The sequence below is a fragment of the Pelobates fuscus genome, chromosome 3 (genome assembly GCF_036172605.1).
Source record: "Pelobates fuscus isolate aPelFus1 chromosome 3, aPelFus1.pri, whole genome shotgun sequence".
Taxonomy (NCBI): Eukaryota; Metazoa; Chordata; class Amphibia; order Anura; family Pelobatidae; genus Pelobates; species Pelobates fuscus.
This window is the reverse complement of record NC_086319.1, coordinates 231385543-231411832: the sequence shown is the minus strand read 5'-3', so window position 1 is coordinate 231411832 and position 26290 is coordinate 231385543. Positions and strand designations below refer to the sequence as shown.

At 33.8% G+C, this 26290-nt stretch overlaps 1 protein-coding gene across 1 annotated transcript in view; it reads left to right on the top strand.

Moving 5' to 3' along the window:
- The window catches only part of SEMA3D (semaphorin 3D), a 159050-nt gene extending 135267 nt beyond the window's left edge, over positions 1-23783 (top strand). Inside the window, exons 12-18 of the mRNA XM_063448193.1 lie at positions 3639-3861; positions 6412-6500; positions 7863-7904; positions 9057-9214; positions 9934-9998; positions 11433-11572; positions 20888-23783. Coding sequence (XP_063304263.1) covers positions 3639-3861; positions 6412-6500; positions 7863-7904; positions 9057-9214; positions 9934-9998; positions 11433-11572; positions 20888-21331 — 1161 coding nt within the window. The 3' untranslated portion in view covers positions 21332-23783. The remainder of the gene's footprint in view (positions 1-3638; positions 3862-6411; positions 6501-7862; positions 7905-9056; positions 9215-9933; positions 9999-11432; positions 11573-20887) is intronic.
- Positions 23784-26290: the final 2507 nt, after the last annotated feature.

Genomic DNA, 26290 nt, shown 5'->3' with positions numbered 1-26290 from the left:
CGTGTACATCAATCCTTAAGAAAAATGTATATGCAATTAACTGGTTTCATTATGATCCCACCAAAAATGCTGTTTTTTTATTCCTGTTTTTCCACTTTAGACCCGGTATGTGTCCATGCATTCTTACAGCTATAATTGAGGACACTGTCTGGTAAAGGCTTGTCCAACAGGGTAAACAAATGCAATGGCAAACCTGATATTAATTCATCTCTGCCGAAGCAAGTGTTTGCCAATCCACAGACACATTTATTTTGTCTTTTCCTCTTGTTTAAAGAGTAATTATGATCACCATCAATCAAACAGATTCACAATACGAATTTATACTTTAGAAACCAATTTTTATCCAGAGAACAGCAAAGCAAATACTTTCAAAGACATGTAGGTAACATGAACCAAACAAGCTGAGATTAAATGTATCTCTGTAAAGTAATCTGTAAGATTGATACATTACTTTAAAACATTGCTTGACGTGTTGTGTTTAACTGGCAATTCTTGATTTATTTTTCTTTTGCAAATAGCAGGTGCATAGTTTAAATACTTTATTTTTTCAACAACTCATTTTTTTCTATATATGTAAAAAAAAAAAAAACTGAAATATTCGACAAATATTTTTAGGACCTTAAATTGCACGTTAAGAAAATAAGAGCTGAACATCTGATATGAATAGACTACCCACAATTCATGAAATAAAGTATTTAATTAAAATTACCCAAAGTATGATGGCTTGGCAGAACTTGCATTTCAGCCTTCTGGAAGGGCTCTCTCCTGTTTTTAATTTGCCATACCAGATGCACATAGTTGAAAAGAAAAAAAGATGTCTGAACACAGTTTTACGGAATATGTATGATTAGTATGTGTGTAATATATATGTTAATCATAGCAATTGTGTAATATTTATAGATTCCATGTATTTAACCAATTTAATGTTAAAGGAGGACTATAGGGTCAGGGACACAAACATGTATTCCTGACCTTATAGGGCAGCCATGACCCAGGAAGGATCTCTAACAGCCTTCTAAGTTATCACTAGGCTGTAATGTAAACACTGCATTTTCTCTGAAAAGACAGTGTTTACAGCAAAAAGCCTGAAGGTAATGATTCTACTGACTAGAACAAATTCAAGTAGCTGTAGTTGTTTTGGTGACTATAGTGTCCCTTTAAGATTGAGGTTTACTTAAGAAACTGTGAATTAATGTAGATGTTCCATAATAACAGTATTTATATGACATACATTTTCAGTTTAGCTTTCAACTCACCAAACTGGAAACCAATAAATTACATGACCATATGGTACTCACGCATCCAGAATAATGTTTAGTCAGGATAATCAGTGTATTGATAATTTGAGGAGTTACTTCTGCATATTCAATGCTGCTGAGGACAGGTCACTCTCTGGGTGCTAGGTAGAACCCAATTTTTGTCCAAACGTAATAATGTAATGTAATAATACATCCAAGGCATTGCAGAAAGCAAGATATGGTGGTTATGTTGGTTAGAGTGCCCATTTACTGAAAAAGAAAATATATGAAGAGCAATCTGCGCTTTGTAAAAAAAAATACAAACATAAATAAATTAGTTAATGACAGGACAAAAGAAAACATTGTAAATGTATTAAATGTATTAGGACATTTTTTTTTCTTTCTGTAAATTTGGAGGGCTAAAACCACTAGGTCTTGGTTGTAATAAAGAAAATCTAGGTTGAAATCTAGATTGTAATGAAAACATTGTTAATTTTGTAATGACATTCCTTATGCACAATTTAAATTATCTGATGTGTTTTAATATGTAAATATAACCGCTAAAAATAATCATAAAATAAATTAATAAATTGATAAATAAAATGTGCTTAGAATTCCAGATTAAACAAAAAGTTCTTCGAATTATGAACATATTTCTCATTGCGGCACTTTCTTTGCTAGTCACAGGCACACACCCATCTCCATGTGAATTATCATTTAGAAGTGAACTACAAAATTTATTTTCTTTGAAGTCTGGGTGCAATGAACTTGCAACCCTTTGATGCTGGCTTTGATTGTTTTTTTCAGTGACAAAACATCTCTTGAAGACAACAATAAAAATCTGTCTCACCAAAAAACAACATTAGTCTAATGTTCTGCTTTTAAAATTGCAACTCCTTTAAGGCTAATGACATGCTAATATTTTAACGATACTTCCCTAACTCATCTTGTGAAGGAGTCACAATATGTTGGGCATATAATGCATGGGGGATTTGCCTATATATCTGTATTGTGAATATGATTGTTCTGTATTAAAAGACAGATGTTTACATACATATATCATCATAAATAGCAATGATTTTGATGTTAAATTACCATCAAAGCATTGCTCCCTAGTTTGTCTTTGAATTCTAAAAGACTTAGTGCAGGAGCGAGGTGAGAGGGCACTGTCCAAAGCCAGATGACTATGCTAGAAGTATTTCAATTGAATCATTGTCACATAGGGCATTCACCCTGCAAGTTTTCCTATGTTAGCCTGGAGCAGAGTTTTACAGCTGTAAAAGTTGCGGACCATAAACCATGGGAACGATGTCACTGAAAAGGGAGCTATCATCATACTCTGGTTATTCATTCTCATTAATATGGTAAATCAGTAAAACATTTTCTACTCGGAGTCAGCCAGTATAGAGGCATAACTGTACAGTTGTTGTCATATAAAATGTGTAACGAGCTTCCACAGCACATGAGCTATATTTATGTTATTATTGCAAGACTGATGACATACAGCTTTCTCCATTATAACTTTTTAAAAGAAAAAAAAAAAAAGATCTGGACTTTTTTAGTTAAAACTGTCATTTAAGTATATAGAGCAGGCATCACAAAATCCAGCCCCCCAGATTGTGCTAAACTATATCTCCCATGATGCTCTGGCAATCTATTTATTTCAAAGAATTCTGGGAGTTTTAGGCCACCAGTATATAGGGGAGAGGATGTAAGGGGGGATTGGAAGAGTGGATTTTTTTTTTAAGATCCCTGATAAACAATATAATCACAATCCTTCCTATCAGAGAAACTAAGAATCAGTAAAACATGCATCCAAGTGCATACTTGAAAAGAGAAATCTCAATTTATTATTTCTTTTATTATTTCTTGTAAAATATATAAAACCTGCTAAATATAAATACAATGTGAAATAAAATTTCACTTTTTCATTTTAAACTTCTAATTAAGTAAAATTAAAGGAAATATTCTAACATCCTGTAAAGCTTACGTATGGTTTTCTTTTACATGCAAATCATTTGCTTAATAGCTTTGAAAAATATCAATTGTGTCCACTAGATGGAGCTTTAGCATTAAGAATTCACTGGACAAGTGGTTGATAAAAAAGTAAACTAGTTTTAAAATGTTTTTTTTTTTTTATTGAATGCCTTACCAAAGGTAATCAAATTCAATGATATATGACTTTTTTTCTATATATGGATGTGAAACCACTTTGCACTTCATAACTTTTTTTAAGCTTTTACAATTTTTTCGTGGAAATTTGCACATATGGTTTAACTCAGTAGGCAGTATATATTTTGCACCATTGATTAACAACCATTTCGAATTTTTATGTGTATAGGATACTTTTCAACATTTCAAATTGTTCATGACATGACTCATTGCTTGCCTGTCTTACAGTGTCCAAGCAAGACCTATGATGCTGTGATAAGATCAACTAAAGACTTTCCAGATGATGTCATTAGTTTTGTAAAGAACCATCCGCTTATGTACAAATCAGTATATCCCCTTCACGGACGACCAGTATTTACTAGACTTAATGTGGACTACAAACTGACCCAGATTGCAGTTGATCATGTAGTAGCAGAAGATGGCCAATACGATGTCATGTTTCTTGGGACAGGTATAGTGTATGTTTATCTCTTCATTTACATTTAGTGGTTAATTAATTTAATTTGCATTTGTAATTAAGCATGAAGATCTTATGCTGAATGAAATGTGACATAAGTCAGATAATTGTTGGAATAGCTCTTTGTTATGGCTTTGGTTAATTTTCATATTTACTTTGTTACGTAAATGGGATGATTTTTGGTATCTGAGACCATGCAGACATTTAGAAACAATGAGGTTAATGAATATTATCGGTAAATCTACATATTTAGTCGTTTTATGAGTCTCTGCACTATGCTCAGAGCTCATTTTTAATACAGATTTTTGGCTTTACTTTGAATGTGTCAAATTGCAATATTAATAAACATAAAGGGTTAACCTTTGTTTGCAATACTTGGTCTGGCTTCATTTTATTCTCTCCCTGGAACGATCCAGTGGTGATTAGAGTCATATGACACCAATAATGTAGCAAGATGGCTGATTAGTCTTGTGCACATGTATGACATTAATTGGGACTTTTTTTTCCCATGACTGCACATGTGTAATCAAAACCATTGAAGCTGGCAATAGGAGGAAGCCAGTACTGGTAACAAATGAAAATGGGACTCAATATTCTGTAAGCAAAGTTATTTTCTCTCTTAAAGCAATAGCACTAAAACATATCATTATAATAAGTTACATAATAGTGTAATCAATGCCGCATTAAACACTAGAAAAACTAGCTAGAACATCAATCTTGAGTTTAAAGAACCAGTAAGTATAGTTACCGTATATAATCAGTTTATTTCTTAGTGTGATACTCTCTGCACATCTTAACCTTGTCACTTGGTTGCTATCCCCTCTACATCCTTCCTATTGTGTTTTTATACCCCACCTCCTCTAGACTGAAAGCTCATTTGAATAGAGTCTTCATCAACCTATAGCTCCTGAAGCATTTTGCAATTGCCTCATTTGTTGCTAAATTTCCCCCTTTTATGTTATTGTAAAGAGCTGCGGAATAAGTTGGTGCTATATAAATGCCAAAAATAATAATAAAATGTAATAAATTACTTAAGGATATCCACAGTAGTTAATGCCATTGTAAACTAGCTAAACCATTCTTGCCAAGCTTGTAGTGGAGTATTATGTTATATGGATTAGGAAGAACAATATAAGGCAAACTTTCACTTTTTTGAAAGTGACAATTACTTGTTCCCTCATTTCAGTAAATGCTATTGAAATGTTCATTTGGGTAAGTAGTGCTGAAGAGGTAAATAAAAATCACACTTACCATTGCAGCACTTTTGGCAACATTGTCGTTCTAGGATGCTCTAGTTTTACCCATAGTTGTTGTTTAGCACCTCCACATGAAATGCTTGAATGATGGGGCATTTCTTTAATGCAGCATGGCAGGTGTTAATTTAAACTATATGCCAAAACCTGGCTGTACCTGGACAGCAATGCATCTCATATAAAATAAAATAAAAAAAACTACTGAGAAATTTTGAAAAATAAATGCACAATCAAGAGCTAACTTTTAAAATCTCAGTAGCAACTGTTTTGCTTAAGAGGGATACCAAATTTCCACAAAATATTCAAAGAGAAAATATGCTCATATTATTCTTGAAATGTCATTAATTAATGTTTTATGTATGGCAGGTATTTCTAAAACATGCAATTAGTTATATCAGTTTAAAACTGAAAATCAAGATGCACTAAAAAGATGTCTTGGTCTCTAACACTAGATGGAGCCAAAGACTTTGAAATGACTTCTCCGTTCTTTAGCTACAGTGGCATCAAACATAGCATCAAAGTTTTCAGTTTCACAGATATAGCCAATGACGCATTCTAATTTTTTTTGTGGAATTCAGAACATGCCACGCATATAGAAGTCATCATATCCATTGGTACATACTATTACTCTTTTTATCAAGAGTATACAAAGTATGCTACAACATATAGAGACTAACCAACTCATTTATTTCACAAATAAGATATACAGTTGTTGTCTCTCAGTAAACTATCTACAAAACGTCATACATCAGCAAAATATATTAATTAAAGCAAGTTGTAGATTGATTATGCTAAGAACTTTTGCTGTTCATATTGCCTTAATGAAATAATACTCCAATCTATATTACTTTTCTGCATTGTTTATACTACTGGGTTTATTCACTAAAGTGAAGATTGTCAATAATCTAAAGTGAATTCAATGTTTCATTTGTTAATTCAAGACTAAAGAAGATATGACTTTTTTTCACTAATTAGGTATTTTGATATTAAATTATCTTTGAATTCCTGAAATTCTCACTTCAGTGAATAACCCTGAACGTTACAGTCTCGTGTCCTGAAAAAGGCATATTAATATGAAAAGCCAAATTTATAATCCTAACATCTAGTAAGAATAATTTCTGTAATCTACATGATTATATAAAGAATGAGAATCACTTGCAGATTATATAATAGGTAAGGACTATTTTGCTTGAGCAGAGCAGTTGTTGCGATCAAGCTAACCACTAGTTTCCCAGAATTCCCTTGAATTTTACTTACTCCTGCCTAACCTTCCTAAATTATTGTGTTTCAGATATTGGAACAATTCTCAAAGTTATTAGTGTTACAAAGGATATCTGGAATATGGAAGAAGTTTTATTGGAAGAATTACAAGTATTTAAGGTATTGTAAACATTATATTATGAAATATTATTATTTTTGTGAAGCAAAATTTGGGGCAAAATTTGTCAGTTTGTTTAAATCAAACCAGGAACCCCCTAGTGGCTGTATGGTAGACAGCCTCTTGAGGCTGACTTAGTGCTGAAAATGTAAACATTGCAGTTTCTCTGGAGGGAGGGACACTGCATGCAGACCACTTTAAAGGGACTCTCCAGTGCCAGGAAAACAAACACGTTTTCCTGGCACTAGAGAATCCTTGAGTGCTCCCCTCCCTCCTGTCCCACATCCCATGTCGCTGAAGGGGTTAAATCCCCTTCAGCCACTTACCTGAATCCGGCGCCAATGTCCCTCGCTCTGGGTCAGGCTTTGCCCACGCTCCTCCCCCACCGACATCAACCGGCGGGGGAGACCTAATGCGAATGCACGGCAATGCGCATGCGCCCCATAGGAAAGCATTCCGGTGAGGTCCGTGAGGACTTTCAGCGTCAGATAACCGACTGAAAGGTCAGTTTGGATTCCGGTTAGAAAGCCACAGAGGGCAAACTTAGAGCTGCAATGTAAACATTGCAGTTCTCTGGAACTGCAATGTTTTAGATTGCAGCTCTAAGTGCAAAAGGGTCACAGCACCCAGACCACTTCAATTAGCTGAAGTGGTCTGGGTGCCTGGAGTGTCCTTTTAGTGAGCTGAAATGGTCTGGATGCCTACAGTGTTCCTTTAACTTCTTTCTGTAGTCATGAGTACTGCAATCTCCAAAAGTCTACCACTTAGGTGTATAAGGAATATTCCACTGCCTGCAAACGTTAGTCTTTAAAAAACCAAAAACAAGATTTCCTTAAATGGCATCTCACCTTTTAGGTTTTTACTGAGAAATAATGTATTTCAAAACTTGTACAGTCACTGAACTTTTATTAAAAGCAGGTGAATCAGTCAGAGATATCATAATCTGTACTTGGTCTTAAGTAGGAGACAATTTATGGAACAAATATGACAATACAAATAGATTCAAGCAGATTAGGCCAGTGAATTTTTCCATTTGTCATAACTTGAGATGGCTTATGGGAAAAGGCATCTTCATTGAGAAAATGATCAATGGAATATCATGCAGTTGTGTGGGATCTTCTATATAGTCTTACTAATGACACCTGGTGAATTTGCCAAAAGACGACGAAAGAGCTGAACTGATGATGGTAGTTTTCTAATTTTATATAAAATGTCCCTGAAGACACAGCAACACATAGTAAATAGATTTTTATTGACCATTACTAGAAATGATTTGATAATGCCTCCTGTTAATTAATTTCTATGTTAATTTACATATTTGCACATCTAATACTCTAAGCTTTTATGTTTTGCTTGTTTTACAGCAACCATCTCCAGTCACAAACATAGAATTATCACTTAAACAGGTAAGTGATAGCAGTTTCTACATGGAAAATATATGTGCAAGTAAATTTGATTTAAAGTTGTTTACAATATACATTTTGTAGATATTTATTTAATTGAAGGAACAATGCAGCTGAAAGAGGGTCTCTCATCTCAGCTCTGCTTGACCTCTGGGAAATCATCATTACCGGTGACTCCTGATCATGCACTGCCTCTTCATAGGGAAGAATTGAGACACATGGTGCATGCACGACAGTCAACCAATTGAAACCAGTGCTACTCTAGTAGAGATTGTCACTCCTTATGTGCTAGGGCACAAATCAGAGATTAAGAGCATAAAGTGACAAGTCTAATATTATGTATAGTGTGAACAGAGCCAAGGAAGGAGGGCATAGTAGGTATGGACACTGGGAGTATTAGTGAATACATCATAGGAAATGTGTAATGCTACTTGAAGTAGTGGTGGGTATGTTAGGATGATTCTGGAAGGTAGTAGATGTATATGAATATTGGAAATGTGGGCATTGGGAATATTAGTGACAAGTAGGAGTATATTTTTTACCAGGAGTGATTATTGAGAAGTCATCCATAAGGTTATAGACTACAGGAGGGAACCACTACATGCATGCAGTGCACACAGCTCTTCTTGACTTCTTGACATAGGTCTACTCTCCATTCTGGTTGGAATGCCATGTTTAGCTTTACTACATCTTTACCCTTTTCATAATTATAACACAGTTTATTTTGACGTTAATTCTAATTATTCTGAGATAAACCTATTTTCTGTTTGTCTATCAGGGCGATTTATCAAAGGGAGAATTGTCGGGGATTCAAAGTGAATTCAAAGTAAATTTTACATTTAAGGCTAAAATTGCTCAACAGGGTGTATAGTTGTCTTGGAGAATATGTGACTATTTGTTATTTAGTATAAAGTATATTGTTTTTTATAACAAATGTGTTATTTTTAATTAGTATATACATCATAGAAACATTTTTGTGCTTTTGCTTGAAAAAAAACCTAAATGTTTCTTTGATATATTTACTAATTAAAAATAGCAAATTTGTATCATCAAACTCGCACATTATCATACATTTTAAATAGTTTTATGTATTGGCAAAACTTTAAACATTTCTTTGTTCTTTACCATCCATATATATAATATTTTGTCTTACAGCAACAATTATACATTACATCAAAAACTGGCTTGGTTCAGCTGGCATTACACCGTTGTGATACCTATGGGAAGGCCTGTACTGACTGCTGCCTAGCTAGAGATCCATACTGTGCTTGGGATGGAAATTCTTGCACACGATACATCCCGACATCAAAAAGGTAACATTCCTAAATCTGATTATGCAGACAAGAATGCATTTAGAAGAATTGCAAAGAGAGATGAATAATTCCTAACAAGTCACATTTGGAATCGTTCCACTAAAAATGCACAAATCAGTGCAAAGTAACTGTCAATGCAAAGGCTGTTTAACCCCTTAAGGACACATGACATGTGTGACATGTCATGATTCCCTTTTATTCCAGAAGTTTGGTCCTTAAGGGGTTAAATGTACCGGCATTGGACTATTTACTTTTGAAATGGAAATGTACGCTCTTGATTTAGCTTGCAAAGATTGTTTTGGCAATCTCATTGCATGCTCGGACTTCAAACCAAATGACACATTATAAATTTGTAATTAATAACAAATAAAAAACTTAGACGAAATAGTCAACCCTGAAATAACGTCTGTAGTTTGTATAATCTCTCTTTTGCCATTGCAGCACGAAGAACTATGTTAATGGAGCTATTAAGCTCATAATAGTTTAAGGTTGGGATATGTAAAAAGTAATGTTTTGTACAAGGAGCCTGACCAAACTCAATGTGAATCTCTGTAAGCCTATTGGAGTATCTGCTGTAAATGCATGTAAAATGTACAACTAAAACTATATCTTCTACATATAATGTATATGCGTGTTCTGAGTTCTATAATAAAGAAATTGTTGTCCAGGGTTGTTAAAGTTTAGTTTTTTTTTCACCAAAAATATTTTGTTTTCTTAAGACGTGCAAGAAGACAAGATGTGAAAAATGGAGATCCTCTCACTCAGTGCTGGGATGTTGATGAAAGTATGTATTTCCTTCAGTATTCTGTAGTGTATGTATACACTTTCAGGACTTGAAACATTTTAAATGGTGATTTTAATCGAAAAGGTAAAGAGCAATTACATCTGTAAATTGACTGATGTTTCGACACCTGAGGGTCTTTATGAAGATCAGTCATTATAAAGACCCTCAGGGGTCAAAACGTTGGTCGATTTACAGATGTAATTGTTCTTTACCTTTTTGATTAAAATCACCATTTAAAATGTTTCAAGTCCTGTGAATGCACCCTTTATAAATATTTGATGTGAACGCGGGTAGCACAGAGATTTTTTTGCTAGGAGTGTGCCAAACCTATTTGTTTGTATATATATATATATATATATATATATATACATATATATATATATATATATATAGTACTGTCAGTTCAGAGAATTCATAATCAGATACTTATTTATAACCTATTTATTTGTATGAAAAATGAAAATAAATTAAAAATCCACACCGTTTTATGTTGCAACTGGATGCCTCCATCTTAGAGCCATGCAAATCATTCTCATAGGCTTTATTCTTTGCATATAACAGTCAGCATAGAGAAATGATACAGAGGAGGGGAAAAGACAATTATATATTGCTCCTCTGCTAAATCTTTAATGTACATTTAAAAGAAAATGGGGCATCTTATGAAAAAAAGGTTAACAAGAGTTATATGTGAATTTCAATGTTTTATTCAATTATTTAAATTCATTAGAAGTGACTTTACCCACTGAATTAGATGTGTGTGCCCTTTAATGTACCTGTAATCTAACATCAGAACATGCTACCTATTACAGCCTAAACCTTCTACCACAAAGTCATCAAGAGTGATCACTGTTGTCCAATCAGATGTTTCTCATAGAGAAGCATTGAGGACACATGGGGGTATGCACAGCAATCACTGTGATCACTGTAAATAGCTTGAAATAACAATATATCCAAAATATTCAAACAGCAAATACCAGAGCAGAATCTACAGATACAAATGTGAATCCTTTAGTTAAGAAGAATATATAAGAGGGCAGTATTTATTGCTGGCATTTATCAAGCCGTAACCTTAACAGTGTATGTAATGTGTTTGGTTGCTGGATATAGTTAATTTGACACTTAAATTTTAGACCAAATATAGGCATAAATTATTATATACAATATGTGTTTTCTTGGTTTAGTAACAGAGTAAAATGTTGCAAACTAATTTTTGGAGATTTAGTTCTGTGCCATTGCCATTACTTTAGTACAATATGTAAAATATATCTGAAAATACTTTGATTATTCTACAAACAATTATGAATATCTTAACAGAATATCTTAACAAAATAAATGCAATTATGGTGATTGATTTCTGGTGTTGTCTCCAATCTAACGTTTAGTAGAATTTAATTCTGAAAAAAATAAATAACGTGCAATAATATTAATTTTCAGGTACAACCCATGAAACTTCAGAAGAAAAAGTAATATTTGGCATTGAGTACAATTCCACCTTCCTGGAGTGTATTCCAAAGTCCCAGCAATCATCTATTAGGTGGTTTATACAGCACACCGGGGAGGAACACCAGGAAGAGGTAAGCCACCCTGAGATTATTTTAACAATATTATAAAATCTGACATGGTTACTCCTCCGCCCCACTGTGAATATGTGTCATGGCATTTTGCTAAACCTTATCTTTATAAAAGGAAAGCACTCCCAATCCTGTACAATTTCCCATTTTAAAATTGTGACATAAAGGAAAAAATTTGTGATAAATCATCTTTTTTTTTGCCAAGTTGTTAAGGTCAAAATCTGAATAAAACACTTGGCAGCGCATTAAACTGCTTAAAAACAGTACATTTTGATACGGATTTGTGAAAGCTATTTTTGTCAAGCCTGTGCTTTTTGAGATCATTTCTCATCATTAGATGTCCCCCCATCATTAAACAAATAAAACTACTTCTTTCTGTTAACCATTTGAATGTTTTAGGAACATTTTTTACTGTACTGGTTTATTGGTTAGTTTAAATATATATATATATATTTATATATATTTATTATTTATGATAAAAGAACAAATTTGGTGAAGATGATACTTCAGTGGCTAAATAAACCACATCATATAGTAAAGACTACTTGGTTTACTTCAGCCTGAATTGTGCAATTTTCGAGTCTCATTTTAGAAAGTGGATAATTCAATAATCAAGGCAGAATGTAGAAGAATGCTTACATTTACTTATATTTGCAGCCAATTCTAGAAAATCAGATGGCAGTTAAATTCTAAATGTTTCTTCTCAATTGAAGTTATTTAGTTATTTTTAATTTGGAATTTCAGTCTCTTGTAATAAAGCATTCAATATAAAATGACCAAAGTGCCGCTCAGGCAAGTTTCTGCATCACTATAATGTTATTAACTCACCAGTCCAGGCTGGGGCATGCAATACACAGAGAGAGAAGGTCCAACCAGCTGTTTTGTGTGTTTAATGTCCAAAGCCGCTTATTCATTGTTCTATTTCAAGTGTGAAATGCAAAGGGTGGTTTGCTGAAACTTGCACTATCCTGTATAGAACTGCTGGCTATTTTTTTTTTAGCTTCTTCAATATCAGTGAGATACACTATCAAGAGCAAATTGAAGCCTATAAGGACTTCCATTCACTTGTGCAAATTATTCTTATTCTTTTTTTTTCAATGACAAGCTGTCAATGGTGTAGTTAACACGTGAGTTCACACTCTCTCTCAAAGAAAAACTTTGTGATTTTGGAGTGTCTCTTTAATTACGGACTCCTCGTTCAACATTTTTGGTGATTTTTGGGGTATTATTAGAAGATAAGTGTATAGTTATATAAAATAGCCATCTACACATTTATGTACTAAAGACTTGAGTTCATAAGGTTTCCAAATGATTCCATACTCTTACAAATTATTTCCAAATGATTTATCTACAAAAGACACAATACACTCTATAGGGATTTGTGTAGATAAATAATATGGAAAGACATTGGGTCATTTAGAAGCTTATAAAAATCAAGGTCTAAATTAGATTTTAAAAAATCCTATAAAGATAAGATCTGCCACTCCAGATGACCGGAGAGTGGCTTACTAAACACTAGAGAGTTAAATCAAATATGAAGAGGTACACATTGAATGCTAAAATGTGTTAGATGAATTAACATAAAAAAATTAGAAAGGAAGAAAATATATATAACAAAAAAATGTATAATAATAATAATATGCCAATCCAGACATTAAAATGAGCACCCAAAAGGAAATATGCAGAATAAATAATGGTTCAGGCACTTCGTGATAACATAAATAGCAGCTTTATTGGAGCAAAAGTAGCAATGTTTTGACCCTACCGGGTCTTTATCAAGCTGGCAATAAAGCACCTGTTTTTTATTGTAGTGAGTGCAGTATCCAGTACATCTCTACCTCAAAAAGGAAATGCCGTCGTAAAACAGGCTTGGTTCAACTTCATATGTAGTGGGTTTTTTTTGTAGTTAAAATCCAAGGGGTTTCATCCATCACGTTCCAACCTGACACACTCTCCCACGCTTTCATTTAGCTTTTGTTTTAACTTAGATAATCCACAAAGAAGTACTGGAACAAGTGTAAAGTACACTAAGGAGGCCATCATCAATCCTGAATCCTAAGTAGAGTCCAACGGATTTGAATTAGCACATCACTGGTACCCTAGATAAATTCAGGGGTTCATTGCTTTTTTATTTTCATTTGTACTTTTTTATTAAAGAAAAAAACAACATTCAATGTTCACCCCTTTCAAGTTTATAAGAAAATAGGCTTTATTACAATCCAAAGTGTTTTTTTTTTTTTTAATATGGAAAGACATTTTCTTTAATTTAATTAAGGGAAAGATTATTTTAGAAAATAATTTAGCTTCAGATATTTTACCACATGAACCACAATGAGCTAAAACATCTAATAGTGACTAAAACAAAGAAAAAAAAAAAACAAAAACAAATAACAGACCATGTTTTGTTAGCAGTGCCAACAAGTAAGTGACCAAAATTGAATATATCTTATTAAGTAAATAAATAGAACAAGAAAAAAGTGCAAAACTGTAACTTTATACGTTAAAAAATAAAAACAAAACTGTTTTTCCTTTTAGCTGATATTGCTGGAAGAAGTGCAATCCATTAATCAAAACACATACAAAATAAGGAGAGCAAAAAGTCAATCCAAAGAAATGTTCAATCATTCAATGCATTCAGGTGTTCATGTACAATATGGACACAATTTAAATATCATGCAAATATGCACACATATACAAGGACTTATTTTCTCATACATGTTTATTAATTTAAATTTTTTACAGAAATGCCAAAAAATTATATTAAAAACTAAATCTTTCTACTTAACGCTCATAAAAATTCAGAAGCTAATGATTATGGAATTGGTACAGTTGGTGTAATGGTGTTGTGTGTCCATACCCTTACAAGAGCTGCACAGTATTATCTCACTGAGTTGAATAGATAATCTAGAGAAGGATTTACGCTGTTCTAGAACTATATGTGTACCTTCATGTGTCATGTTGATTTCCTCTGTTCTGTTATATAGATCATACTATTGGGGAGATTTTCAAGGCAAGGTATTTTGGGTATACTGACAGGGTTATTCAATAAAGTGAGTTTAAATTTAAAGTCAAAATAGCTGCATTGAAAGTGTAGATAACTTTAATAGATTTTCTCAGTTTAATATTTTGACCTTAAAGGGACACTCCAGGCACCCAGACCACTTCTGCCCATTGGAGTGGTCTGGGTGCCAACTCCCACTACCCTTAACCCTGCAAGTGTAATTATTGCAGTTTTTCATAAACTGCAATATTTACATTGCAGGGTTAACTCCACCTCTAGTGGCTGTCTATTAGACAGCCACTAGAGGTCACTTCCTGGGTTCTAGCACAGGTTTCCTGTGCTAGAGCGTCGCTGGACGTCCTCACGCTGTGTGAGGACATCCAGCGTCGCTCAAAACCCCATAGGAAAGCATTGAAATTATTTTTTAATGCTTTCCTATGGGGAGACGTAATGCGCATGCGCGGCATTTCCGCGCATGCGCATTAGGTCTCCTCGGCCGGTGAGCGAGATTAGTCTCGCCCACCGGCCGACGTAATCATTAGGAGGAGCGTCGCGGAGGCGGAGACAGCGGCGAGGGACATTGCCGCTGTCCCAGGTAAGTCACTGAAGGGGTTTTCACCCCTTCAGTAACCGGGGATTGGTGGGTGGGAGGGAGAGGGACCCTCCAGTGCCAGAAAAACGGATCGTTTTTCTGGCACTGGAGTTTCCCTTTAAATATTAAATTCAATATTTATTAATTTTGATTTCTCACTTTAGTGAATAACTATTTAAGTCCAAAGTGTTGAGAGACATTCTGTTGGATTCCATTAGAATCACCTGTTTTTTTTTTTTTATTTATAAATCTCCCCTTATGTTTGTCATTTCTGTTGAATGAATTGAATGAATATCCATCCGACAAAAATACCAGGTTGAGTAAAAGCCTTATTGAAAGTAAATACCTGAACACCTTAAATGGTTAAAGACTATGTTTCAATATTTGATTTTGTTCTATTCCGTTCTCTAATTTCTGTATCTGTGTTTTGTTGTTTTACTGGATTTGAGTATTGTGCTTAGGCACAGTATCAGAATATCACGCTTAATATCGGTTTCAGTTATTTTAAAATATTTATGTTTCACGCACATTTCTTACAGGCTCCAAATAATTTAGTCCATCTGTTCAATGTCAGAATATTTTATGTAGTCAGTAAATTAGAATAAACACTTAATGTTTGAGAAACAAAATGGCATTCATAAAGCAAAAAAAAAAACAGTTTTAACTATTCATGAGCTGAAATCACAAAAAGTAAACAGTACAGCATTTTTAAGGAAGAATTTTTGCAAATTTTGAATAATTTTGTTATGGTCCAAAATTTTAACAGAAGTGTATAAATACTAAGGTTGCATCGAAAGTAAATGTGATTGGATAAGTGTCTCTTGAGAGGCTTAAGATGTAATTTAGTAAAACATTTAAAAGAAAAGAAAAGGATTAGCCACTGTTAACCACCACACAAAACAATTAAAGATTAAAAATACAAAAAATAGCAGCATGGGCTATTGAGAGCCAGGAAGTTCATTTACAGAACAAAATGGTGTCTGATGTCAGCCTTTGGCATTTCATAACAAAAACAGTTTTATGAAATGATAAGACTTAAAATATTAATTAGTAAAAGTTGTAGATGTAGTCATTAAAAAAAATTAAATAATAAAAACAAAGGAATTGTAATCTGTTCTGTCCACAGGATGTTTCACTTTCTCACCTTGGGTGTGCCAGGATAAGTATTGCTGAAATGTTCATTAAGTCCCACCTGAGTTGAGAAATCAGTAACTTCCTATTGAAAAGCTTCAACCAAACATTTTTTATAGTAGTTAACATTGTCAAACTAAATGACTCAATATAAGAATTCTAAGTATATTAAAGTAACATTAGGGAGTGTGTCTGCACTTTAGCTTTGTGAACACCAATAATATCATGGATTAATTGAACAGCACCGTTGTCTCATATCACATAAAGCATATTCACAGGAATGGAATATTTGACAATAAATAACTTTTTGTTGTCTTTATTTGTAATTCATTTTTTTAAAAATGTTATTTTCAATTTATCTATCTTTGTGAGATTAATGGGTGCTGAAAACTCAAATGCATTGAATAGCATTTAGCCTGCCCTGTTACTTCCTGGTTGGTTAGCTCAGTGGATATCTGCATCTCTTTATCTCTTATCTATCATCTCTTATTTCAAGCTGTTCGCACAGCTGTTCCACTCCACTCCCGCTCTCAATGAAACAGTGCATAATAAAATATATACATTTTTTAGGTATATCTACTAAACAGTGTTTTTAGGTGAGTGTCTTTTTAAGGAGGTAGTGGTAAAAGATAAGAATAACTAACTCCCGAAATCCAAGTGCATGGCATAACCTGAAACCTCATAAATTTGTAGGGGCTCTGCAAAAAGTCCTCCTTTCCTCATTACTATGTGCACTTAAAGGTTATTGCCAGTTAGGGCAACATGGAAAAGGTTTCTGTCCCATCACATGTGTAGTGGTATGACTTGTAATGGGTAAATGGCAGGCTTGGGATTCCCCATGTATGAAAGGATTGGGGTATGCCTAATCTCTTGGTTTCCATTTCATGATGCGGCACGGAGTACCCCTAGTCCCCTGGCCCCACTACTGTGACTCCATGTACACTAGTAGAGTTCAATGTGTTGTCTAGTCCAGATATATCAGCATTGCCACCAGAGGCATTGTATTCTCGCTGGTATTCTTTTTTTTTGCCAGATTACATAGTTTTATCTTCCAACTGGTGTTAATTTTATCAAGAAAATAAGAACAACCCACATCCAAATGAAACACATGAAACACAGTGCAAACTTAATAATATAACTACTTATTATTGACTTAAAACTAATTTTGCCATAAACAAAAAATGTCTTCTATACACAGATGGATGTACTTGTGTTTTAACCCCAGATATAGCCAATGGCTGGCAGATGTCATATTTGAACGTTGCAGGTTTGTCACATCACTTGACTAGGAGTAGTCTTATTACTCCTAAACAGTGACTAGAATATCAAATTGCTAATGGGCTATGGAAAGCATTCTATTTAGTTTTAGACCATTTTAGCCAGTCTTTCTGCCTACTGAAGGTGCATACCTGCATATACCGTACTATTGTTTTTATGTGTCCCATAATACTGACAGTTTATAAAAGTTCCGATTTCTTTTAGAATCAAACAGCCAGGGAGATTCCTAACTTCTTCCATTGGCTCCCCTGAGCTAATGGAAATTGCAGGCCCACTCTACATGAATGCTCCTACCTCAGAACACACCTGTGGCGTGCATGCGTACATGATAAATCTATGATAGGCTATTGCCCTGTAGAGAGACTGTAAGTTCCTTCTGAGGAAAAAGGGGAGATCTTGTAAAAGGTGGCAGTTCATAAGAGCTGCAGCTTTTGCAAACTGTTTTAAGATATACCCCCAGTGAGTACATGCATGAAAATGCGTGCATGTATTCATTGGGGGTGTATCTACTAGACAGTGATTTCCAATTTGGGCAGTGGAGTGTTCCTTTAAGTTATTTACATGAAAATTTGTAGATGTGTGAGATACTACTGAAATGTTTTATCATCAATCACACAATGTATTAGTCTACAACAATGTGGTCTTGTCATTATACATGGCCTTAAGGTCCCAGGAGAGTAATCAGTCATTTTATACTACGTTCTCTTGAAGTTGAATCATGATGAAAGGTATGCTTTGAAGATATTCCATCCAAAAGACAGCTGCCATGTTTTCCTTGTGAAAATTTCCACATGTGAATTGAGTGTTAACTAAACAATACTGTTTACTAAACACAAGAACAATTGCATTTAGACTGCCCATTTCCATGTTTTTTGTCTCATTCTGTGTTTTGAACATCCTAAATGAGTACATTTTTGGACCATAAGTTATTTACTATAAATAAAGATGGGATTTTTTTTCTATTATTGTTCTAAAAAGTGTGAGCAGAAAGAATCTAAAAGCAAAATACCTGCATTCATTAATGTTATTTCCTCCATAACATTTTTACATCAAATAGGTTAACAGTTATCATGTATGCTTGTTGCATTAATAGTGTTAATGTGTCCAAAATATCACATCTACAATAAATAATAGATTAACAATGTAACACACATGTCCCAGTCTGCATGAGGATATCGGGAAGTACTGCCATTTTCATTCAACCTTTCCAAATAATGATTAACCAGTAAAGGAGATGAAGAGATGCAAACAGTGCAATTTAGTCTCTGTCACCTATATTGAGTCTAAATTATTTGCAGCAGCTACAAACAGTAGTTGCTGCTTGACAGTGTAATTCCTACCAATTTTGGGTAGAAAGTCACATGTATTTAAAAGTTAATAATGTTACATAGTTGCATACGATGGGAAGAGAGATGTGCTTATTAAGTTCAACCTTTCTCACGTGATTTTGCTATTGATTGTGATCCAAAAAAAGGCATAAAACCCAATTTGAAGCATTTTTCAAATTTTGCAAAAAACTAGGAAAAAAATCCTTCTCAACCCCCGAATGGCAATCACTAATGTTAAAGCCTAATGATTGTGGGGTATTATAATGTCTTCTGAACATGTATTTATGTAGTATATTGCATAAAATAAAACCACTGTAAAGTTCTGTATGCTCCATACAATTTGACGAGTTTGCCATTGACGTTTTTACAGTCAGCTCTCAATTGTGTGGCAGAGTCCTTATTATTTGATATTTTCATAACCCTTTATTATTCCCAATTTAGTTCCAGCCACAATCCATAAGGTACACAAATATAAAGGGTGCATAGTTTACTGGTAGTCAACAGACTAGAAGCATACCGCATATTCCTTCTTTTAATCTTTTTGCTATATATGTTGCACCATAGATGACATAAGAGAATGCCTCTGTGCTACCTCTTCAGTAAATTCTGCTGCAGTTTTCTTAAAACCCTTCACCTTCATTTTACATATTCACCACCTGCAGATCCTTTATGTTACATTTTTCAAATGATGTGGGAGATAGATATGGGCACGTCCCTTCTGACTTGTTTTGAGCTTTCTGGTAAGAGTATTTAATAGTGTACTGTACTCACATCAGACAAGTGATTGGATGTCAAAAAGGGGAAGCAATGTTTCCTCAAGTCCTTATAAAAGTTATAAACATTTTTCCATCCAAATATAATACAAAACCATCAGTATCAGGGCAAGCAAGGAGAATTCTCCTTGATGCGCAAAGTTGGCTTGAGTCTTCTATTTACTAGTCCCCTTCTTCACCTTCGATAATGTAGTTTCTTAAGATATTTATGGGGTCAGATTATATATCCCCTGAAAGAAAATCTAAATAATACCACACTCAAAAGGTATAATGCAAAACATAATTATTTAATATATTGTTATTGCATAGAAGGGTGCAAAAGATCACCCAGAGATATATAAGGAACAAAGATTATATTAAGTTATGCCGAGAGGAATGTAATATAACGTGATATAATCTTTGTTCTTTTTATATCTGTGGATTATACCTGTCTTTTGCCCCCTCTATGCAATAACAACATATTAAATTGTTTATTTTTTGCATTATACTTTTTAGGTCCAGTATTTTGATTTTTTTCAATGTATATATTCCAGAGGTTAAATATTGGAGGGTGACCTCAATACCTGCACCATTCTTACAGTTGACTGCTTGATATGCAATATGGCTGTAAAAGTATTATGGTAGATGAAGTCCATAACATCTGGAGTGCCAGAGTTTGTATGAGCTCTGTTAAATAGGCTACATGCCCATAATTATTCTGACAACCTTAAATGAATCACATGCAAACAATACAAATATGTTGTTTTACATGGTTTGAATATGAAATAATATAACACATTCAGATAGGTATGCATTTAACAATTAAACTTTGTTTATGCATTTGACTGCAAGAAGCCATGGATTTTAGATAAAGCATGCAAAAAAAGGTTACAAGGAGAGACAAATAAATAAAGACATATTAAACAAGATGTGCAAATAAGAATTAAGTTATTACAGCCTCCAGTGTGTTATAAATTCATACTTCGTTGATAAACAAAAAATAAAATATTTTATAGCTATTACACAAATTTGTCAGCTTTGTAAAACATACCATTTACATAAACTACAAATAAACTATAGTAAAACATGACTGACTGTAAATTTTAAAAAATATAAATATGTAATCTAAAATATGTTACTAGTAATTGTCTCTGATGTTCTTAGATGACCTAGAATTAATAAAAACATATGCCAAAACTATTAAATATAAAATCTTTGTGTTTTTTCCACTTGCAGATAACATCTGACGAGAGGATCATTAAAACTGAATATGGCCTTCTTATTCGCACTTTACAGAAAAGAGACTCAGGAATATATTATTGCAAGGCTCAAGAACACACATTCATTCACACAATTGTGAAGCTCAATGTGAAGGTCATAGAAAATGAACAGATGGAAAATGCACCAAAGACCGAAGAGGAGAAAATCGGAAAAGAAGATGATGGAAAAAGCAAAGATTTAATAATGGAGTCAAGGCAATGGTACAAAGATTATTTACAGCTTCTCAGCAGTCCTAGCTTCAGTTTGGATATGTACTGTGAGCAAATGTGGCACAAAGAAAAGAAGAGACAGCGTAATAAAGGGGGAGCGAAGTGGAAACATGTCCAAGAGATTAAGAAGAACAGGAACAGAAGACATCATGAGCAGAAAGAGAAGCATGCTAGGATTCTATCTGCATAGACTTGACTTATTCTTGGCATGGACATTACTATAAATTACTCAGTTGGGGCACTTTTTGCATTCGTACTACTAGTACTTCCTTTTTCAAACACATCAATGAAAAATGTAAGAGACAAAGTAGCGCCAAGAATCTCTTAGAAAAGTGAAGCTCATTCACACCTTTTTTTGTATTACAGCTTTGGTTAAGAGGGGTTTAAATATCTTAATCTATGTAGTGTTGATATGTTCTGTATGTAGCTTTGTCTTCTGGGTTAAGTTAATGACTGGCTTTTATTTATTAAACTAAGCTATTTTAGGTGTTGCATTCTTCTTTTTTTTATAAGTTATAAATTAATATCGGAATTCTTAAAATTACTTTACTGTGTGACTTTTTTATTATTATGGAGATTTCTCATTTGTAAAATAGGCTTTAAATATAGTGAGTCAGTGACTATTGAGCCAAAATTTCTTAGTGTTTAAAAATATGGCTCAAAGTTAGTTTTATACTAAACCGTATGACACTTCTACAATTCTGTCTTATATTTTACCCAGGAAGAGCAACTCGGAACAAAAGTCTAATTGTAAGGGAATTCCTCAGTACTGTTTACCATAAAAACACGCACAATCTCTAATTGAGAAATAGACTTCCTCAGCCATTTCTGGAGAGGAACGATGCCAGACATTGTATGGGGGAGGAGGGTAAAAGGTATTTTGGAAATGTGTGCAATAGTTATAGTTATATTGAACTGATCAGTTACCATATGTTTTAGATACGTTCTTCATTTGTGAATTCAGTTTAATTGTAAACTGTTTGATTCCAATTATTTGATCAATGTCTTCTTCAGATACTCAAACAAGGTTTTATGCTCTAAGAACTTATTTGCAAGGTAAAAATAAATGTTTAACCTTTTCTACTTTCACAATGTTTACTTTTAGCCACAGAATCATTACTAGAGTTTGCATAAATTACATTATATTAGCCAGGTACGTCCCTGTAAAGAGTGAATAAATACACTAAATCTACCCTCCAGAACGTTTTAGAATTCTAAATTTAGAAAGTAGTCATTAAACTAATAGAAATGTTTCCTCTTATGTCATGAATTGTATTAGGAAGTTTCATGGATTGACAAACATATTATCACTATAATTTTGTTCTCAGATACAGTTTTTTCTTATAACTGTTGTAATGATGGAATTACAAGACCTATTACAATGGGTTTTGTAAGCTTATTATCCGATCATGTTTAATAAATATACCAGTGGGTTTACTTTAATGTGCTATATAAAATATTATGCTGCTAAAAGTAATCAGACTGGAAACACTGAAATATCCTTAGTTAAAGGGACACTGTAGGTATCACATTCACTTTAACTGATGGTTTACTCACCATTTAGGAGAGATGTTCATACTAGGCAGTCTGCAAACTGGACCAAGTGATAAAATGATGAAGGCAGAGCCTTCCATTACTGTACACCAAACCAGGTATAGTTGGCAATAAATGATAATGAATGTCCTCAGTCACTCTCTTTCACAATCTCTGAGATGAATTGGTATGACTTGAGGCCTCCACCATATCATCATTGTGGGCTGGGCTGTAAGTACAAGGGCCAGAAGAATTCTCCTAAATGATGAGTATACTGTATAGAAGTGATGTGGGACCTGGAGCCTATGGACACCAAGCACCATAACCACATCAATCAGTTAAAGTGGCTATGGGGTCTACAGTGTTCTATTAAGTGACCCATGGAAGATTAAACATGTATGTAAAAAAAGTATACAAAAATAAATATTTTGTGTCAGACCTATATATGCTAGTTTCTTTGGGATACTAAAAATACGCTTAAGTTATTTATTAAAGTGGGAATTCAAAATAAATTCCAAGTGAATTTCAAATTTAAGGCAAGAGTAGCTGAACTGGGATCATAACTGACTTAGAGACGTTTTTTTCAGTTCAACTATTTTCACCTTTACGTTTAAATTCACTTGGATTTCTCCCTTTAATGAATAATCCTGACTGTTTTTTACAGTCCTTTAAGCCACTGGTTTTCATAGCTAGTCCTCGAGATATACTAAAAGTATTGATTTGTGGTTCTTGAGTATTACAACTGAAAATGCATGCTAAAGCAGTGTTTCTAAGTACTACATCTTATACTTATGCATTATTTTAACGCTGAGCTACATGACGCCATATTATTATAGATAGAGCACACAAACTTGAATTTTGTAAAATAGATTTCATTATTAAGACAATCAGCATTGTTGTTTCTATCCGATGTTATATCCAATGCCAAACATTGTGGCTATAGTAAAACTGAGTAACATTATTAAAGAATGATGTATTTCAGTAACACCCCAGAAACACTGAGCATTTTATAACAAGAAGTATAAAATACTTTGCAAATATAGTTTGGAAACAATTTTGCATGCATTACATTTTGTAAATAATACACTTGTTATTAAACCTTCATATTGTGTGTGTCGTTTTCTTAGCAGTGTAAAGAATATATAATTATATCTCATAAAGGAATTCCATTTGGGAGGTGAAATGGTTAACTACATATGTTTTAATGGACTATACAGATACCACAACGATATGGAGTAATATATTTTCAAAGTAATTAGTAAATATATTTTGCATTGCATGGTGGTATCAAGCTTCTGTGTGCATCCAGAAAATTAGTTACACCTGACTGCTGTGGTTCCCAAACCAGTCCTCAATGTTCCCCTACTAATCCTGGATTCAGGGATTACCCAGTTTTGTCTAAGGTGTTTTAAGGAAAAAACAAAAAACCTTAAACACAACTAAGTAATCCCTAAATTCTGGGCTGGTAGGTATGCCTTGAGGACCGGTTTGGGAACCACTGCCTTATAGGATCGCTCCAAGCACCATGTCCACTACAGAGTGCTGTAGTGATTGTGGTGCAAGGAGTGCTCTAGGGCCCCCTCCAATGTAAGTATTTAAACCATTTGCTAAAGGTTTGACAACTTGTCTTGGGTCTGCTGGGGCTGGTCACTTCCTACACTAAAAACTGGAAGATGATCCTGTGAACGCATGCAGATCACATGTGCAGCTTGGCGTTTCAGAAAGACAAGAAAAGTGTCCATGTTATTTCTGTTTGAGGGAGGGTATTGTGGAAGTTCTGCTCTGAAGCCTTCTTTCTTGTCCAAGCTTGTTTTTCCCAGTTTACAGTGCTTTTACTTTATGGTTGGTGACTATGAAAAAGTAAAGGCAAAACTACAAATCCCATCAAGCATTGCTAGTCAATACTGCTAAAGCAATAGGCTATGGAAGTTATTTTGTATGTATAAAAATAGCGGTTATCTTTTTATATTGTGTTGTGGCAGCGCTCGGATGTTGGTAGGGCACTGACGCAGGCAGCCCCTTTATACCGGCATCTGTGGACAACTGCCCCTCATTACCATGCCACTGCATGTTCTTGGTGAGCTATTAGGCACAAGAGGGATGTGCAAAGCTAGCTTGTTATATCACACTGTCGTTTCTTGTTTTTTTGTTTTTTTTATGGTTTTATAAATAGTTATTGATCAGTCTTTTCTTTTATTCTTACTATAATAATGGAAACACATATCTACATCCTAGTAAGTGTTAATGAGAAGGGATAGATGATAGAAGGATTTATTTATTTATTTTTATATAAAACAGCATGTGGTATAATTATACTCAGCCTGAGGAAGAAAATAGTTGAATATCTGGATATAAATTCCATGATTAAAGACAACTGCCTTCTTTCAACATGTTGATGCTTTTCCAGAATAAACATAAATAATAACAAACAAACAAGTTAGCAATACAATAAACTATAACAAACTTAAATCAGTTTTGTTTAATACATGAAATTGTATGGCAGCTTTCCTAGTGACATTACACAAGGCAATTAGGTAAAATGAACATTTAGGCCTATGGGAAAGGAAATCCACATATGCAAAGTTATAATATGCATTAACCAGTATATCTTTTATCCTATAAAAGTAATACATATGTTATATGACGATAGGAAATATCTCTTATAATATTACTACTTGGCTGTGTAAAGGAACTGGTGTCACAGATAGGTTTTGTTTTAATGAAACACTCTGCAGTCACTGGTGACTGTCACCTGACAGTTTATACTTTGGTTTCATAACTGGAATTTAAGCCTTAGGTTTCTGAGAACAATCTGCTTAGTTATATCGTTGTTTCAAACTAAGCAGAGGAATCATATTGGGAAACTAGAATATCACTATCTTTATCCATATGCCAAACTTAGAGATCTTAATCAAACTTAGATCTTAATCAAACGTTTAACCCCTTAAGGACACATGACATGTGTGACATGTCATGATTCCCTTTTATTCCAGAAGTTTGGTCCTTAAGGGGTTAATGAAGCATTTTACATTTAGAATTTTGAAGCATTTTACATTTTGAATTGTTACTTTGAAAGCCATGGCTTTTCTTTAAATATTGCATATACAAAGTGAATCCAAACATTTATTATAAAGAATCATTTTTATTTTTACCTACAGTTATGCATCTTCCTCCCTTTTATGTAACTACTCTATATTTTATAACTATATATATATTTTCTCACATTATGTGTTAATGTGTGCCTTCATGTATGAATGTTTATCTGCCTTTGTTTGTATTTGTGACTGCATTTGTAACGGTGAAAGCATTGTGGATCTATGATTTGTCTATATGATGTGTATCTGAATTATCAGTGTACTGGAGGGATGTAAATTAGGGAGGAGGTTAAACTGAAAGGTTAATGTTAGAAGGAATATTGAGTAGAAGGGCACAACTTAGCTGGCTCATCCAGATGCCCATGTTGTTACCAGATTGATTTCATATGCTAAAGGAAAGTTTGCATCATATTACCTCATACCAAGTTTGGACATTCTTTTGCTCAGAACCTTAAACAGTTTGACAATTCAGCTAGCACATTTTGACCTGGGGACCGAATGTAAACAAATGCACATGAAAC